General features: G+C 36.5%; 1 protein-coding gene across 7 annotated transcripts in view; it reads right to left on the minus strand.

Moving 5' to 3' along the window:
- Positions 1-17,463, minus strand: part of celf5 (CUGBP, Elav-like family member 5) — a 55,949-nt gene that overhangs the window by 30,261 nt on the left and 8,225 nt on the right. For all 7 annotated transcript variants that reach the window (XM_015397468.1, XM_015397470.1, XM_015397469.1 and 4 more), the window contains exon 3: positions 5,209-5,355. In XM_015397468.1, coding sequence (XP_015252954.1) covers positions 5,209-5,355 — 147 coding nt within the window. The remainder of the gene's footprint in view (positions 1-5,208; positions 5,356-17,463) is intronic.

Here is a 17,463-nt window from a genome sequence, read left to right on the forward strand (position 1 = left end):
CCTCTCTCCTCTCAATTTCTGTCTTATATTTTGCCTAAGGTATTTTTCTTAGGGCGGAGCTGGAGATGCATTTGAATATGAAACTTCTCAGTTGTTTTTTTGTTTTTTGTCTCTTTTTTAACACTTGGTGGTCCTGTAGAGCTGAAACGGGTGATTTTGACATCTCAGAAAATAAGGGGAATACAAGTGTACAAATACGTTTGTAACTTTGAGGGGGGGAACTACAACCTAATAAGTAGCTGTTTAGAGACTGGAACTCAGCAATTCTTGGAAGAGCTATTATCATTCAACACAAACACCCAAGAATTGAAACATGGTATGCTGCTTACTTGCTTTTTTTTTTGCTGGTGTTCTTTATGAAATCACCTTTTTTGCAAATAGGTTGTCTCCTGTCAGAGCATGCCGGTGTCTTTGCCTGTCGTAGAAATGGCACATTTCTCACTTTTGGCACATGTTGTCAGTGTTGTACCCCTCCAATTTGTGTTCAGAACCCCCATCCCTCCCTCCTCCCACTCCTGGTTTGACTAAAATCCAATTTACTGGCTGTCAGCTCAACTCTATAATCCTATCCACTGCTGTAGTGGAGAGGTAGCTCTTTGAATTTTACCATTTACTGTATTCACTGGTTATAGCTATATATACCATCTCTCCCTATGTCTGTATCCTATGCTTCCCCACCTCGTCTTCTTTTGGCCAGTGTATATGGAGAGTAGGCGAGCGTGTTGTGTGTCTTTGGAGATAAAGTCCTTTTTCTGTCACTGCAGGATTTTCGTCTTGGGGTAATATGTGTAGTTTATCTTGCAGCAAAGAAACATTAATCGTATCCCTTCAGCACATTCCCGGTGGCTGCAGTGAAAATCAAGACTACATAGCATGCATGTGCACCCAGCACCCATGAGTCTCACATATACAAAATCAATGCTCCAGCTAAGAGAAAATAATATATTTTTTTATTGTGCATATTACATAACAAGCAAAACAGTGTTTTAATTCATTAAATATGCATGGTAAGATAGATTAACTGACTTTACTGATAATCCGTTGCTGCCTCATTACTTCACAAAAAGTTGTGGGAGTTTATCTCTGAGGCTTCCTTCTCTCAAAGTTTTTCTGAAGCAACTTCTGTATTTTGGTGAATTCATTACTTATGGGTAGATCCACTGTCTCTATGATTAACAATCCCAATACAAGGAGAACTTTACCTGCACTAATAGATGTCAGGGTTTCTAATCTACATACCCACACTTTCTGGTTTAGATTTAATGGTAACCGATTCTCCCTATTACGCTGATGTATCCCCTGTGCACTTGTTTCTCTCGCTTCAAACTCAATTTCCAAGCACCATCCTGCTCTTTGTTATATTATATGCATGTTTCAGAGCGAAAGGGAGAGAGAAAAGGGGGGAGTGAACTTGCTGCCCAATGTGTGCAAGTGTGTATGCTCTTGTGTGCATCTCTATGAGCCGACACGGGTCTCTGCCACAGTAAATAAAAGTCATGGCCAACCAGAGCTGCGCACAATGGTCTCCCTGCAGACCGCTGTGGCCTCCATAGCCCCTAAAACATTTGCATTTCTCCACATTTCCTAGGAAAGGGCTGCATTTCATGAATGGTAATGAAGGTGGGAGTTTTAGTGGAGAGTGCACAAGAGATGGCCTGGCAATTACTCCGGGATGGTCAATTTGCACATTTCACGAGGGGTCCCATGACTCTGATATGAAAATGAGGGAAATGGATAGGCCCCCAAAACTTGCAAACATAAAAAAATAAATACATATTGCATGTATTTATTGATATTGCATGTATTAAATCTCACAAAGTTGAGTACAACCTCAACGTTTTTATAAAACTTTTATTATATATATACATATATTTCATTGGATACTACAAAAGATATGACACTTTGAAACAATGTAGTCAGTTTACAGCTTGTGCAACAGTATAAATTTGCTATCCCATTAAAATAATTCAACACATACCCAATAACGTCTGAACTGCTTGAAAAGAAGGTGAGTATAGCCCAAAGTTAAAATGTAAAAATTCTGGTCATTTAGCGATTTTCCAGTGGCACATTGAAGTTAACTTCTTACTTCATGGCAAAGAAATATGTGAGGATCTCAAACAAAACTGGTTGTTTTTTCGCATAAAGATGGCTTAGGATGAAATAAACTGAGATGCAGCTTGATGGCCAAACATACAGTGGTTAATAGGAAAGTTTCCACTTAAAATAGGATTTACAATGCTCAACTGAACTGTGATCTACCGTTCACCAAGGGAATTATGAATCCCAACATGTACTGTAAAAGACTGAAGCACTGCGTGATACCCTCCCTTCTGGAACTGGGCAGTATACTGCCTTGCTTAAGAAACAGTGTAAGGATTCTGGACTGGCAAAGCAATCTTAACGTCTGTGGGGCATCCTCAGGTGGAAGAGGGAGGTTTGCATGATCTCATCATCCACCAGCTTTATGATGCCATCATGGAGGGAAATCAGATATAGACAAAATGTACACTGTTTCGTACTACATTAAAGTGTTATGTCTTCAGTGTTTTACCCTGACAAGAAAACAACGCAATAAATGCTAACATTTGAGGGGCATATTCACTTTTGTGAAACAGTATATGTCAACATACGGCACATATATTAAAAAAATTGTTTTATAAAGAACTTAATTTATATCACTACTGCTGAATAGGTACATTTTTCTTTTATGGTTTGTATCTTAGTGCAGGATGAAAAGCAATCCTTAGATTATAGTTGATTCCCCAAATTATTTTGATCTTCTTTAAGTTGTTAGTCTACAGATATGTTCATATGCACTATAAAAATGTGTATGTGCCGACAAGTCTATCCATAATAGAACTGCAGCACCATTAATACGAGGAGATGAGTAGCTAGTTGGGTTGTTATAAATTTGGTAGTTTACTTGGAAATATGTACCTGGTAGGAGGTTGTACTACATCAATGTAATAGTACTACTACTTGAATTACTTCAGCAAAATGATTTATATAATTACATGTAGTTTTCTTTTTTATAATACATTTGTAAAATACTAAAGATGTTTTACTTTTGTTACTGGGGCTGTAAAATATATTCAAATGTTAAAACTTAGCATGACTTACATAAATACTAAAACTGATAAAAAAGATGGCAAAAGAAGTAGCAGACAGTTGGCGGTGATGTAAATGCCGCACATTGAAGTTGTTACTGTACCTAATGAACCTGTCCCTTTAAGCTGTGCAGCTTTGTTCAGCACATTTAAATGGATGTTTTATGAGGTTTGTCTGTATGTGTTTTAATGTGAAAAGGTAAAAAATAATTAACTACAAAAAAAAAAGAAAAATCTTTTCAAATGACAACAAGCTCACAGTATCTGGCTAAGATTAACAGTTGTGTCATTGCTTGACGGAACATGTCTGTGCGAAATACAGAAAGTAAATGTTGATTAACACTCAGCTTTATTGGAATTTACATGATTCCATTGCAAAGAAATTCATGAATAAAATCTAATTTAACTGTCTCCTCAGTAACAATATTAGGGTAACTTTTGTTATCAAATTGCAGATTTTCTGACTTATGAAAGACAACATAAATTACCCTTGCTTTATTTAAATATACACTTGTCTTTCCCATTTGGGGCTAAAAACAAAGATCAATTTTTATCATTATCAATAATTTTTATACTTCATGTGATACATAAGATCATGTTCCTAGCAATTTGGTAACTTATTAAAAAATATAATTTTAAATCATTCATCTTTTACTCTTATTTTGAAGTAATAATTCATACGTGGCACAGTTTTTTTTTATTTATTAAAATCTACTTTTCATTAAAACAATGCTAAAGAAAACTGTCTTGTCTCGGTCTTCTCTGAACGTTTTTGTGTCAAACACTAGAAGAATAAATAACTTGACCAAATAGAATGCCTTAATTGCTATCTCATTGTCCGAGTATATAGTACAACAAAATGTGTCTGAACCACTCCACAATTTAATGACAGCAAACAAAACAGCAGAACAGTATAAGGCAGGTTAGTGTATAGAGCAGTTGTTAATAAGTAAAGACTGTAAAGAAGACCGTGTGACAATGGGTTAAAAATATATAAAACAATGAGAAATACTCATAAGTAGTCCATAGCTTGGGTCTGCTCCACAATCTCTAAATTTCATAGTCGTAACTTCAGCAGCTTTTGTTGTTTTATTCTTAATTGAACCGGTGAAACAAACACGTTCCTTGTCATTTCTTAGATTAATGTCTTGCAGTTCTATGAATTCTTCAAAGGGAGATAAAGCCATTGCAAAAGGGGGCTAAGCTATTTTATGGCTTTTCACACATCCTTAGATTTCATGAGGAATAAGGTTTCAGGTTCTGTATTTAAAATCATAATCAGGAATAAAGTAGCAAACTGTGTCCTTGGCAAGATTGGCTTTGTGCAAAAAAAAAAAATACAAATAAAAAAGGAATGCAGTCTGCAAGCTTTAGCTGTAAACATGATGAACTCTGTTTTATAGCTTCCCCTCTCTACTGAATGTGTCTTCATATCCATGGATGCAGGTAGATAGTATTGAAAATTTGATAATTGAAAGAAAACTTGCAAAAAATATTAAAGTGGAAACAGTCTCTAAAAATGTCTTATTTATTTACTGTCTCTGTTTGAAATGTGATAAAAACAGATAGTAGAGCATTAAATAAATCAAATAAACAACTGGGTGGTAATGTTCTATCTTTAAATATCTATAGAGTAACAAGAAGAGGGGCAAAAGAAGACTTTGAAGTTGTAATATTACTCGTAATATTCTCGTAATGTTAGGACTTGATTCTCAAAATAAAAAAATAAATAAATAAAATATCATGCCTTGCCCTAATACTCTTCATAATGAACACTGCTGGAGCACAAGCATTTGTGAACAACAAATTTAAATCATTGAAGAAGGGGGATATAAGCAGGAAATGAAAAAGTCTTTAATTATAACTGCAAAAAAAAAGGTTACATCACAGATTTCGCCTATCATGGGTTCTTTTTGGAACGTAACCCCCGTGAAAAACGAGGGTTCACTGTATACAAAATAAAAGATTCCAAGAGCACTGTTTGTCATCTACCCTTGGAGTTTTTCAAGCTTATTTTTTTACATTTTAAACTACAACTTTCAATGAAATACACAGATTTTTCTTCACAGAATTCAAATTTCGGTCTTTTCGAACTCACCGCATGTGCGTAGGAGCTGTAGGTGCTGAAAGGAAGGGCGATGGCTGGATTAAAGATGCCAAACTGCCCTACCATCTGCTGCATACGTCTGATGGTGCGCTCCTTGTCTGTGTCCGCAAACTTGACCACCAAGCTGGAGGAAGCACCCTGATTGAAAGGAAAAATCAAAAAGGGGAAAAAAGAAAAAAAACATAAGGGCCTTTGTTGAAATACCTCTAATAATACTTGAACCAATAAAGAAACACAGTCTGCATTACATTTATTTAAGTATTGTATTCCCAGTTTTATATAAATGGAAATTGTATGAACAGTCTCGAAATACCAATTGGACAGTATCTAGATGGTCTTCGTTTATTATCAGATATGTGTTAGACATACATTTTATTAGCATAAACAACCAATATTAACATCCATATGCTTTTCTCCCTTTTTGCTGTTGGTGAACGCGGCCTTCTAGTTGCAAAATTGCTGCTCATTTTATAGGATTTTTTAAATCTGAGATACAATACTATCAAGCTATGAGATATAAAGGGAGAATATTATACGTATTGAATGAGCAACTCTGTAGGCAGATGAGAAGCTTTGAGGCCTTTCTTCTTTCCATTATAAAGTGACTTGAAGCAAAGCAGCTGTGCTCTGTTTAAGCCAAAGTTTCATATTAACTCTACTTTCTACAACTCAGACATAAAATATCCATGTAACTGCAGCTAGAGGATACATTTATGTTTTGCAATTTAATGATGCAGTTGAAGTGCTGTTTCCAACAGAGATGGAGGATCTGGAGTCAACAAGTCATCTCTTTGTCATGTATTTGTTCTACTCAGCCACTGAACCAGGTAAGTCACTCACCTGGTCAGAACAAATACATGACATAGAGATGACTTGATGACTTCAGATCCCCCATCTCTGGTTTCCAATGATGAAACATTGACTATTTCAGTTCAATTATTTTTAAATGTTATTTTTAATGAGGAAATTTACAATTTATTGTAAAATTATTGTAAATTACCTCTGAAGTTAAAACTATACATACATAAAAGTTGGATACTAAAATACAGAATTTAAGTATTTCATATTTGTTTGTCTTCGCCTGGATTAATGGATACGCGTGATAAGGCCTTTTTTCTGCTTAGAAAGGACATAAAATGAAAGACACTATTTGAAACTGTCAAAGCAGAGGCATTGATAAAAGAAGTCCTAAATATATATATATATAGTTATATATAGATGTTTGTGCAAGCCGTATTAAATACTGACCAAATGAAAACAGCATTTCTTACACATTATTAAATGTAGATATAATCAAAATATTAGGATAAAATGTAATACACTTATAATTCCCCATAAAGAGAGAGAAAAAAATATTATAAGACAGGGTATGTTGTTGTGACACACTGTCATACTTTACTTGACACTTTGTGTCAATGAAGTGGATGCTAATTGTAATATAGCTCCGATTTGTGGGCTATCTGTTGGGATCTGGAGATTCTCCACCTTCTCCAGCAGAGTGCGCTGTGGATCTTCCTGGGCTGGAGCCCTCCAGCACAGCTGACGCTCATCAGCCCATCAGGAGACTTGCCTATATAAGCAGCTGCCAGACTTTCCTTCAACGCCGCAGTGTTGACCAAATTTGGTTAGTGAACCCGAGCCTCTGTTATCTACTAGAACCTTTGCCTTAGAGAAACCCAACTCTAACCTGCCTCTGTCTTCTTGCTCCTAGGAAACCTGTCTCTCGTGTGAAGCTCTGGATGAGCTTAGCCTGTTACCCGCCTGCCTGCCCTAGAGAGCCAAACCTGAAGATCTCACTCTGGAATCCACCTGCAGCTCTCAGGGAAGGAGCTCATCATTCAACCCAAGGTCTGACACAAACAGTCAGAAGCAAGACGCTGCAGCTGCTGAGCACTCTGCTGAACCACAGTCTCTGGACCCAACCGGTTCCCTCTCTCAGAAAAGAAAACCTGAAACTTGTCAAGGTATTTTCAGAAATATCAGCAAACTCAACTACTAATCAGTAAACCTGGCTAATCAAACTATCCGTCTCTGCAGACGCCTGAGAATCCTGCCCGGACCTGTTTCCAGAATCCAGTTCATATTTTCTTGTTCAAATCTTTAATAAACTCTGTTGAACTTTTTACCCAGTCTCCAGTGGTGTTCTGCATGTGGGTTTATTTCCTAAACCAACCATGACACTATCCACGATCACCGGTGGGTGTAACACTTTGTGCTCCTACGCGGATGTGCTTCTGAGCACCCAACTGCGCTCAGTTTACAATTATTTAAACCAAACTGTTACCCTACCAAGAAGCTATCAATGCTCAAGTATGGCATAAAATAGAAACTGTTAGAACACCTTGTTGTAATCCATCCCTACTAGCTCAGAAATAATTTGATATTCAAGCCCATATTACCTTTGTGCAAAAATGTAACTGGCACTGTATAATTAGAACTGAAATTAGACAATTTTTATAAACCGGGATTTGCAATAGGTAATTTTATGGTTGGCTTTTCCTATTGACATATATGAATCCAATTTTCAAATTAAATCTTTCGTTTTAGAAGAACCCCACAATGTAATGTTTTTATGCATACTTTTCTTTTTTTTACCGTCAGTGAATCTAGATCTAGATATGCATTCATTAGCAATCTTCATCCTTCATTGATAACTTTTAAATGATTGAAAGCTGATTGACCTTTTGTACGCTCCGCCTTCTTCCTGCCCTCTGAGCCCCAAACTGCCCAATTGATCCAAATAAAAGGCCATAATATTACTCTTTTCTGACAGTTTAGAAAGGTTGCGTGTCAAGCATGATAAGAAGCCAAATGAAATTGATTCAAGACCATCAATAACAGCGGGTTGCTACTGATAGAATGGAACTAAACAGTGGGATGGTATAGAGCATGAAGGACTGCAAAAATGTCTGTCGGAATGGTGCCCATAATATACCCAGGTATGATTATTACAACATTCATTACATTTTTAATTTTCCTTTTTGTGCTTTTTCTTTCTCACTGAGGTCTCCAGCTAATAAAGACATCCAGAGACAGGGAAAGATACCCAAAGACAGGCACTGGACCTTTTGACTGTAGCTTATAGATTTTATGCTCTTCTTTTCCTTTTCTCCTCACTTTGCTCAATATTCTCTCCCTCCCTCTCATTGCCCTCCTCTGGGCTTGCTCTGCTGAAACCCAGGCTTAAAAGACTGCAGGTGTATGGTCAGTTAGTTAGATGTCTCTCTGACTAAATCACCAGTTTTCCAGTTAGCTGAATGATTTACTCAATAGAACGTGATACCATCTCCTAGGCATAGGTAGTTATAGATATTACATAACCTATAACTCTCTTTTTCATCTTCATTTACGATTAATTCATATAAGTTGGAATTTGAGGATGAAGGTACCGGTAACTGTAAAATCTAAAAGCTGCCAATGAAGGCATTTATTGTTTTAAAAAAAACTGTCAAAAAGCAATGTGAATGTTTCTTCATAAACATTCAAAACATTGTTATGGTTGTATTTGATGAATATTTGTGATAAAGCAGAAGATTATTGACAAAGAAAATGGAGGTAAGAGTTGGTCTTATTTGTTTATCTTCTTAAATGAAACACATTCCAAGAACAGAAAATGTAAATTGTTACTAGACAATGTACAATAAGTATCTAATAGAAAAGAAATACAATGCTAATATCCATCAAATGGCCATTATAAACCAACAAACAGTTTAAGGATCTTTACATCATTTTAGAGTCACATAACACTGTTATACTGACTATTACACTTATAACACTTATTATGCTGACTATAACACTTATTATGCTGACTATAGCACAAGTTATGGATTCCATATATATATATATATATATAAACATAAATAGGCAGCATCACCTAATAAATTTGGACACCTACAGATCCCAAAGGATCTATTGTCTCTGTTAGGACTGGTTGATATAACTTAAAAAAGAACAGATTTTTTCCTACCAAATATATCATTTTTTTCTCTCACTTAATATTATAATTGAAAGGACAAATTACATACTATATATTGCCAGCAAAGCAATCATTTTTCAGAATCAATAAAATAAAAATAAAACAAAGTAAATGTTTGCAGCTAGTCGTATCACACAGAGTTAGTTTCTCAGTTATAAGTACAAGTTCAAGACGGTAGAAGTTTGTTTTGGACATTGTCTTGGAACAAGTCTGGAACAAGCTAATCAATACTAATAAATACACCAAGAAATTTTACTACTATGCAAGCTTTTACCAGCTTATAAAATTTTGGCACAATCACACCAAATAAATCCTGAACTAAGATTTTCATTTAATGCAGCGTCAACATCATTACCCTAATTATCAGGGTTAACTATAAGACAAGCACGTGACTAGAGTAAAGATGAAATCTACAACTAAATGTTGAATATTTTATTTCTCTCTTACAGATGAAATAAGCATCTCCTTGGTGATGTGAGCTGCTCCTGATGCTGACTGTGTTCCGTTCTAAGAGAAGACTGACGTACATAATCTAAACAGATTAAGTTAGAATTTTTACAGTCAGCTTGTTCTGTAAACACACCAAGACAACAATGTGCCTCCCTGAATGATAAAAATAAGGTCTCTAGTCGGCTCACACACTGCTTAGAAAAGAGCAATATGTCACTTCCTTTCATTGCGAATGTTGCATTTCCTGCAAATCTTTTTCATTAGGAGCCGAGGATATGAAAGCCGCGCCTCCCACTGACTCTCCTCAGGACACCTGAATCTCAGGGATTGTTGGGCAAGCACCCATTGCCACATTTGTTTATCTCCAAGGTTTTCCCATTTAAGCCTGTCAGAGTATCAGCATGCAGAATCTCCATTTCTATAAAGAGAGGAGGATGAAGTGTGAAGTGAAAGTCTCATTAAATTTTTAAGCTTACAAGTGTGAGCAGAATCCCCCTGCTGGCCGGCTCCCAGCTGCCTTAAGAGCCACTGGAGGAAGGGAAGTTAAACAGGGGGAATAAAAAGGAACTATAGAGTTTTTCAGAAACAAAAAGAAAGATTGCCACTCAGGCAATCCTCTAATTGCCAACAGCAGATTTTTTTGTGCCTTTTCAAGCTTCACAATTTTCAAACTGGTGAGAAAGATGAAGCGTAGCTTTTGGGTATTATTTGTGTTAAAACACATGCATTCAAGTATTTAGCTAAGAAAAAGATAGCAGGCTGTTTAAGTTCCATGTCTTGTGTCTGGTCTTTTCCATTGTTTTTGTTTTTATATAAAGTACTCTTGATGAAGTTCTACAGTGTTTAGCCATGACTCTTTCCTGGAGAAAGAACTGACGGATCAATCTCTTTTGCTCACTATATAAATTCCTTTTTTTTTTTTTTATCAAATATAGCAACTGAACCAGGGCTTTGCTATTAATTGGTTGCAGTCAATGTCACTTTTCATTATATTTTGTTAATTTTTATTGCATGTTAATCTGATGTTGACTTTATTATAATCTAATAAAGACTAATTTGGATTGCAGTTTCCTCTGTAAAGGTGGCAGCAAACTACAAGTAATAAAAAACAAATAGCCATATAAATCAAACAACAACAGTGTGGGTAGTGTATCATGTAAAAGGTAGATGTGACACATTTAAATGTACTTTTCTTATTTTAAAATGCATCTGCATCCCTGTATTCAGTCAAGTACGATGTAGGAAACAATGCATGTTTTTGGGACTGAAAAGTGATATTTATGACATTTTTTTGACAGCTGGTTAGCTTCTAAGTGGAGTTTAATGGCTGGTATTAAACTTGCTGACCACAAGGTACCAATCTTTGTAAGAAATCTCCTTAATCCTTCTTTATAAACCTTTTACTTCCTCATTTTTGTGCATAGTAACAAGATAAACATGGGACTTAATCAGATCTAGTGTTCTTACAAATAATGTGATTACATACAATAATTGTACCTCTCGGAAAAAGGTAGTCTAAGAATAATAACTAGGTATCTTAGATAAACTAAAACAGTTCTGTATTAAATAAGATGAATTCAATGGGGATTTAGTAAAACAACAAAAAAAGAAGAAAACAATTATTTATAATTTTTTTCCCACTAAGTAAATCCAAGAACAAGGAAAGGGGTTTGATTATTGTTCAATTTTTAGTGTGAGACATTGTTACTGTGATAAAATATTAATCTATTAGACGGCTTTTATCACATCTGCGGTAGAGGTGCAAATAAATGTTAAAAAACACTGACATAAATAAAATTGTCTTTGCAGTCCCCAACCTAATCAACAGATGAAATTAATGTGTTGGGCAGTCGATACTCAGCTGAAATGGCAAGAGTAATAATACTACTGATAGCGGCATATATTTACTACTGGAGACAGAAAGATGTATTATCTACTTTAATTATTCAAATACTGTATAGTTAAAGATCAAATTTTATAAGACATTAAATGCTATGTCTGACTTCTGTGTTTTCTCTATCAAAAGTAAGAAAGAGGATTTAATGGAATCCCATTTATATGTCTCATTGAACCTCTCTTCATCCAAAAACATTGTGGTATCTCTGCTGAACAAGCCTCACCTTGTGTGTTGTTTTTTTTTTTTATGTGAAATAATCCTTCCATCATACCCCATCATCCCACCTCACCTGTATCGGCTAGAACTGCATTAAACTCATATGATGAGGAAAAAAAGAGTAGAAAAATATATTAACATGGCTCTATGGACTTGACCCATACCATCACCCACCCCCATCCCCTTATTCTTGTCTCTGTGTAAGTCTATCCTGAGACCTACTACTTAGCTGCTCCTTCGGAATCTCAGCAAATTATTCGACAGCTCTGGATGTAAATTTTTAATTGAACTACTCATGCCCTGAACGTAAAATCTGTGAGTGTGTGTGGGACAGGAACTAAATATGGCCAGGAGGTGGTTTAAAATGTCAAGATATTTCCATTCATTATACAAGACTCTGGCAAGATAGAAATTCGATTAATTGTTTATATTGACCACACAGATTATTATAAGTCCTGAAGTGTAGGTTAATATCGTTAATACACCTACACGAATGGATAAAATTGTTGTTACTCCATGTTTTAAGAACAAAAAATCCACAATGATCACAGAAATAACTTGAATCTGACAAAAAATAATGAATAAAAATTCTATGAAAATGAACGATTGAAAGTTAGACATCACTTAAGTCTGGAAAAACTCACACAAAGAGAAAAGACAATTAGGAGAAATGTATTGATACAATTAATTTGTCTTTGGTACTGAAACCTCGGCAGGAAACATAGCGCTTAATTTTGATAGACATGCATGAACAGAGCAAAGAACAGGGCTGTTCCCCCCAGGCCTGAAACTGGTGGTGGAGTGGAGATAGATGAAGTGGGTAAGTCTGTAGACTGCTGGCTAGTGAGACGGTATGCTGAGCTTTATGGGGAGATCCAGTGGACTGCGTGAGCTGATACTAGAGCTTCACTCAGGGACCTGGAAGATGGAAGTCCAGCTTTGATAATACAGGTTGAGATAACCTGTCCACGATGAGCAAGAATGTAGCAACAGTGGGGAGGAAAAACTCCCCAATGGGAAAAAACCTCTGGCAGAACGAGGCTCAACATGGCGGTCTTCTGCCGGACTGGTTGAGATGAGACAGGGAACGCAGTAAAAGTAAGGGAGGAATGACACTCTGATAAAGCTTTAACTACGATGGTCGAGGATGGGCTGGAGGTGGGTTGAAGCGGTGTCATCTGAATGAAGTCACACAATGCATCCACCACCTGCATCCACCATTTTAACGAGTCTGCGACGTCACCTGCATGGCATCCATACGGCGATAGGTAGTCACTTTAGGGTTGGGTGACATGGTGTGTACCACACTCAACATGGACCAGAGGAAGTGAAGGAAACAGTTGTCTCAGGAGATTAGAACAAAAATTATAGACAAGCAAGTTAAAGGTAAAGGCTATAAGGCCATCTCCAAGCAGCTTGATGTTCCTGTGACTACGGTTGAACATATTCAGAAATGTAGCGTCCATGAATCTATAGCCAGCCTCCCTAAATGTGTCTGCAGGCAGAAAATTGATGACAAATCAAAGGGGGTGTACTGTAATACAAATGGTAACAAAAGAGCCCAGAAAAACTTATAAAGAGATTAAACTTCAAGTTCAAGGAATATTAGTTTCAGATTGCAATATCCACTAGTGTTTGACCAATGTGAACTAAAGGGGAGACAATCAAGAAAGGCACCATTGTTAAATATACATCATAAAGGAGTCAGACTGGAATTAGCCAAACTACATGCTGATGTGCAACATAGCTTCTGGAAGAATTTCCAATAGACTGATGAGACAAAAATGGCCAAGTGGAAGAGTCAGCTATAAACTACTACTACTACTTTAACAAGGGATTCTAGAGAGAAATGTGCTCCCCTGAGTCAGAAAGTTGTGTCACAGTCACAGTTCAAGGGTACTGCAACAGGATAAAGACCTAGAAACACCCAAAAATGGCTAAGAGAAAAACACTGAACTATACTGAAGTGGTCTTTTATGAGCCCCGACCTAAAACCTATTGAGCATCTTTGAAAGAAGCTGAAACATGCTGTCAGGAAAAGGCACATTTCAAACCTGAGACAACTGACAGCTTACTCATGAGGAGTGGGCCAAAACACCTGCTGAGAGGAGCAGATGCCTCATTGAAAGCTAAAGGAATTATTCATTTGCAGTGATAGCCTCAAAGGGTTGTGCAACAAAATGTTAAGGTTACCATCATTTTTTTAAACCCTTTTAGTTTCTTATGATTCTGTTATGTCTGATTTCATTGGTAATTTTATAGATTTTTTACTAATAATTACATTTGTCAGATTCAAATAATATGGGTGAATAATTTTGTCAACACGTCCATTTTTTATATTAGTTTTTTTCACCAGGCACTACTGCTGAATGTTAATTTATTTTCATAGATGTTTTTTTTCCCGCAAAAGTCAACATGCTTTACATTTTGTAAAGCCAACCACTGTTTGTAATTTATTACAATAGGACTGTATATAAACACTTACGCTGAGTCGTATTTAATCATGAGGTGATGTATGATTTCAATTTATTTTAACTTTACTCTATCTAAAATGTATTTAGATCGAGTAATGGACACTGCAAAATAAAAAAAATAGACAAAATAAAAAGTCCATCACCTCACGTCAGACACTAACAAATTAGAATACAAATTCTTCATGGTTATGATTTAACCTCAGCACAAATCCAGCTGTTCTGTGATGCCCCTAAAGGTTTGTCAGGGAACATTAATAAGCAAAATACCACAGACAGACAGTCTAAACCAGTAAAACTTTTATCCGAGGAGTAAAAATTTTGAGCTTGTAAAATTAGAGGAGCTGCAGTGATTAAAAGCTCAGGTAAGTGGATTTGTTGGCAGGACTGTTTTCCAAATAAAAAACAGCACGATAGCATTCTTTACTGTATATATAAAAAAGAACCTCTACTGGACTTTGTTTGTGATGCACTCGAACTTTCAATTTTATTTACAGAAAAATAAAATAACTTTGTTCTTTTTACTTCGAAATTATAAAAAAAACGATGTGGTGTTTTTGTTTCTTGTTTTAATCAAAACTATATGTGTTTAAACCAGTTAATGTTGACAATTTTTTAAAAAGTTAAAAAGGTAAGATTAGGAATACAAATCACAGTATGCATGCAAACTTCAAGCTTTTTTTTCTATTTTTTCCAAATTCAAACAAAATGCAAATAAAATACATGTGACATACACGTGGCTATAAATGAATAGCACAAATTTATTCTGCCTGAGTCCTTTGAGCTGAAAAATAAGACCAGTCAGAAGTCTTTGACCCTGGTGAGGAAGTGGCAGCACATCTGTTTGCACACAATCACTTATGCACACAAATCCACATACACATTTGCGTGTATTTATGCACACTCATAAACTCTAAGAAGCCTGTGTTCACGCTATTCGGGACTGGCAGCTGATCTATAAACCTGCCATGTCTGGTTGCAGTGTTAGCATGCAATGCACTTTTACACCTTGGCCACAGCTGCTATTGGCTGAGCATTATTTATTCTCATCTGTTTGAATCTGGCTTTCAGCCATAGCCTTGAAGTGGCAGCAAATGCAGGGTGCGCATACATACACATCTAGCTACTGGCTCACATTTAATTTAGTGGCACAGTTTTATTAGTCTTTTATATTGAAGAATGAGAAATTGTTTAGTAATAAGCTAGACATGCTGTACATCTTTTCTTCTCCGTGTTTCTATTTATTTTTCGAAGTCGCTTCTAGAGCAGTCAAAAGTTGAGATACAAGTTTTACGGTTTTTCTTGTGCACAAATATATTTTGCAGGTGTGATTCAGCAGTGCCAATCTCACAGAACATGCCCCCCTGTCTTTTCTCAAGATCTTTGCCACATTTATGTACTTTTTCCTGTGAATAGGGCTGCCCTGCTGTGGCAAAACAGTCCATGGCAGCCCGCTAATCTCTGCAAGGCAGGCAACTGTGCCCTCTCCTCTCCCATCCACAGGATATGAGATGCTGATCAGATTTCTATAATCAATTTACGAGGGGCAGGAGGTATAAATCCTGTCCATTCACTCATTCTCCCTCTGCACACCCCTCCAACCTCCTCCCCCCGACTTTTCCTCCCCGCCCTTTCCTTCAGCACCCTGCTTATAGTTAGATGAATAATTCAGCAGCCAATGTGGTGAAAGGTGGAGTAAACAAGTCTATTCCTTAATATCCCAAGAGACTGCCAAAGAGAGACGAGCGAGGGCAGAGAGCTAGCACAGATAGGCAGAAAGCTCAACACAAAAAGAGGGCATCTATGGAAAATGGCCATTCAGAGGCATTCCTTATGACCAGCAGTCATTTGCACTTAGATTGACTCGGAAGTTGTGCCAAGATGGCACAGCTGGCTTCTACTGACCCCCCCTCAACATACTTTCTCTGTTCCCAATACGCTGCAAGCATTAATAATGAAATCACACAGTGAAACACAACACCTGTGACACAGGGTCAGAAGAGTTCACGGTCCTTGCTTCTCTTATAAGCTAAGAAAGGTAAGACCAGGGTAAACACATAGCACTCTGTACTTCAGCCTACTGTGTAACTCCACATCCTCCCTCTAAATGCCATGGGGAGAAACTTCTGTCACGTTCCAGGTGCAGCTCTAGTAGCTTTTAGTTTGACACCCACAGGTCTACAGGAACGATGACTAAACATCAGCCACATATAAACCAGAGCTAGAGCTTTATCTGTGTTTGTGGGTTCAGATTAAATGAAATGCAGAGAGAATTTAGAGGACAGAGTGCTTACATAACGAGCAAACGTGATGTCTCACTGGATTTCTATTCACAGATTATGCAAACAGAACTGCTGATTGATGACTCATCCAAAATTCAATTATGACTCTTATCAGTTTCATCTGGCTATAGGCTTGGTGTTCTCTTAAGTAATTTGCTAATGAAAGAGACAGAGGAAAGGATTCCTGCATGTATCAGTTTTCAAAGTTGGAAACTTTATGAATGTCTGACTAATATAGTTGGAGATGAATAAACCAGTTAATATAAAATCATTATGGCCATATATGGCATTTTACTATAAATCTTTTTATTTTGAAAGATTAAATTGAAGATACAGCAACAACTATTTTTTATAAAATATAAATTTGATGTCCAGGTCTAAATTTCTTGCAAAATTTTTGATAATACACAAGAAATTGTAGAAAAAAAATTAAATGTCTGAATACAAATGTGTTCAAACTGGCTTGTTCATTGAAAATGTATATTCTTTATATTATATTAAGGTAATCCTGCTCACAGAAGCAATAACCACATCACTTTGATGGATCTCGAAATCTGTAAATGTTCCACTGAAATATTTTTGTCGCAGGCTTAGGAGAATCGGGAACACAACAAAATACAAAGAGAAGATATGCAACAGGAGCAGCAGGTGGAGAATTACATCCTACACTTTTATTGGAGCATCAATGTGTTGTTCTGCAGAAAAAATATTTTATCATGCATTTATATCAAAATACTCCAGAATTCATATAAATATTTTAAGTTGTACAGATCTAAGCCACAATTTTGGTTGTGTTTCAGAGGTTCTCCAAAGTGGTTAGTTCTGCGCACAAACCCAACTTTTAAGCTTTGTTTTACAGTCCTGTGTAACCACTCCAAATGTTTGTGCACGTTATGCATTCAAAAAACAGCTTTGATGTTTGATTGAGGCCAACATTTTCCAAACAGACATTCC

Source organism: Cyprinodon variegatus, unplaced genomic scaffold, assembly GCF_000732505.1.
Source record: "Cyprinodon variegatus isolate N-32 unplaced genomic scaffold, C_variegatus-1.0 Scaffold864, whole genome shotgun sequence".
NCBI lineage: Eukaryota > Metazoa > Chordata > Actinopteri > Cyprinodontiformes > Cyprinodontidae > Cyprinodon > Cyprinodon variegatus.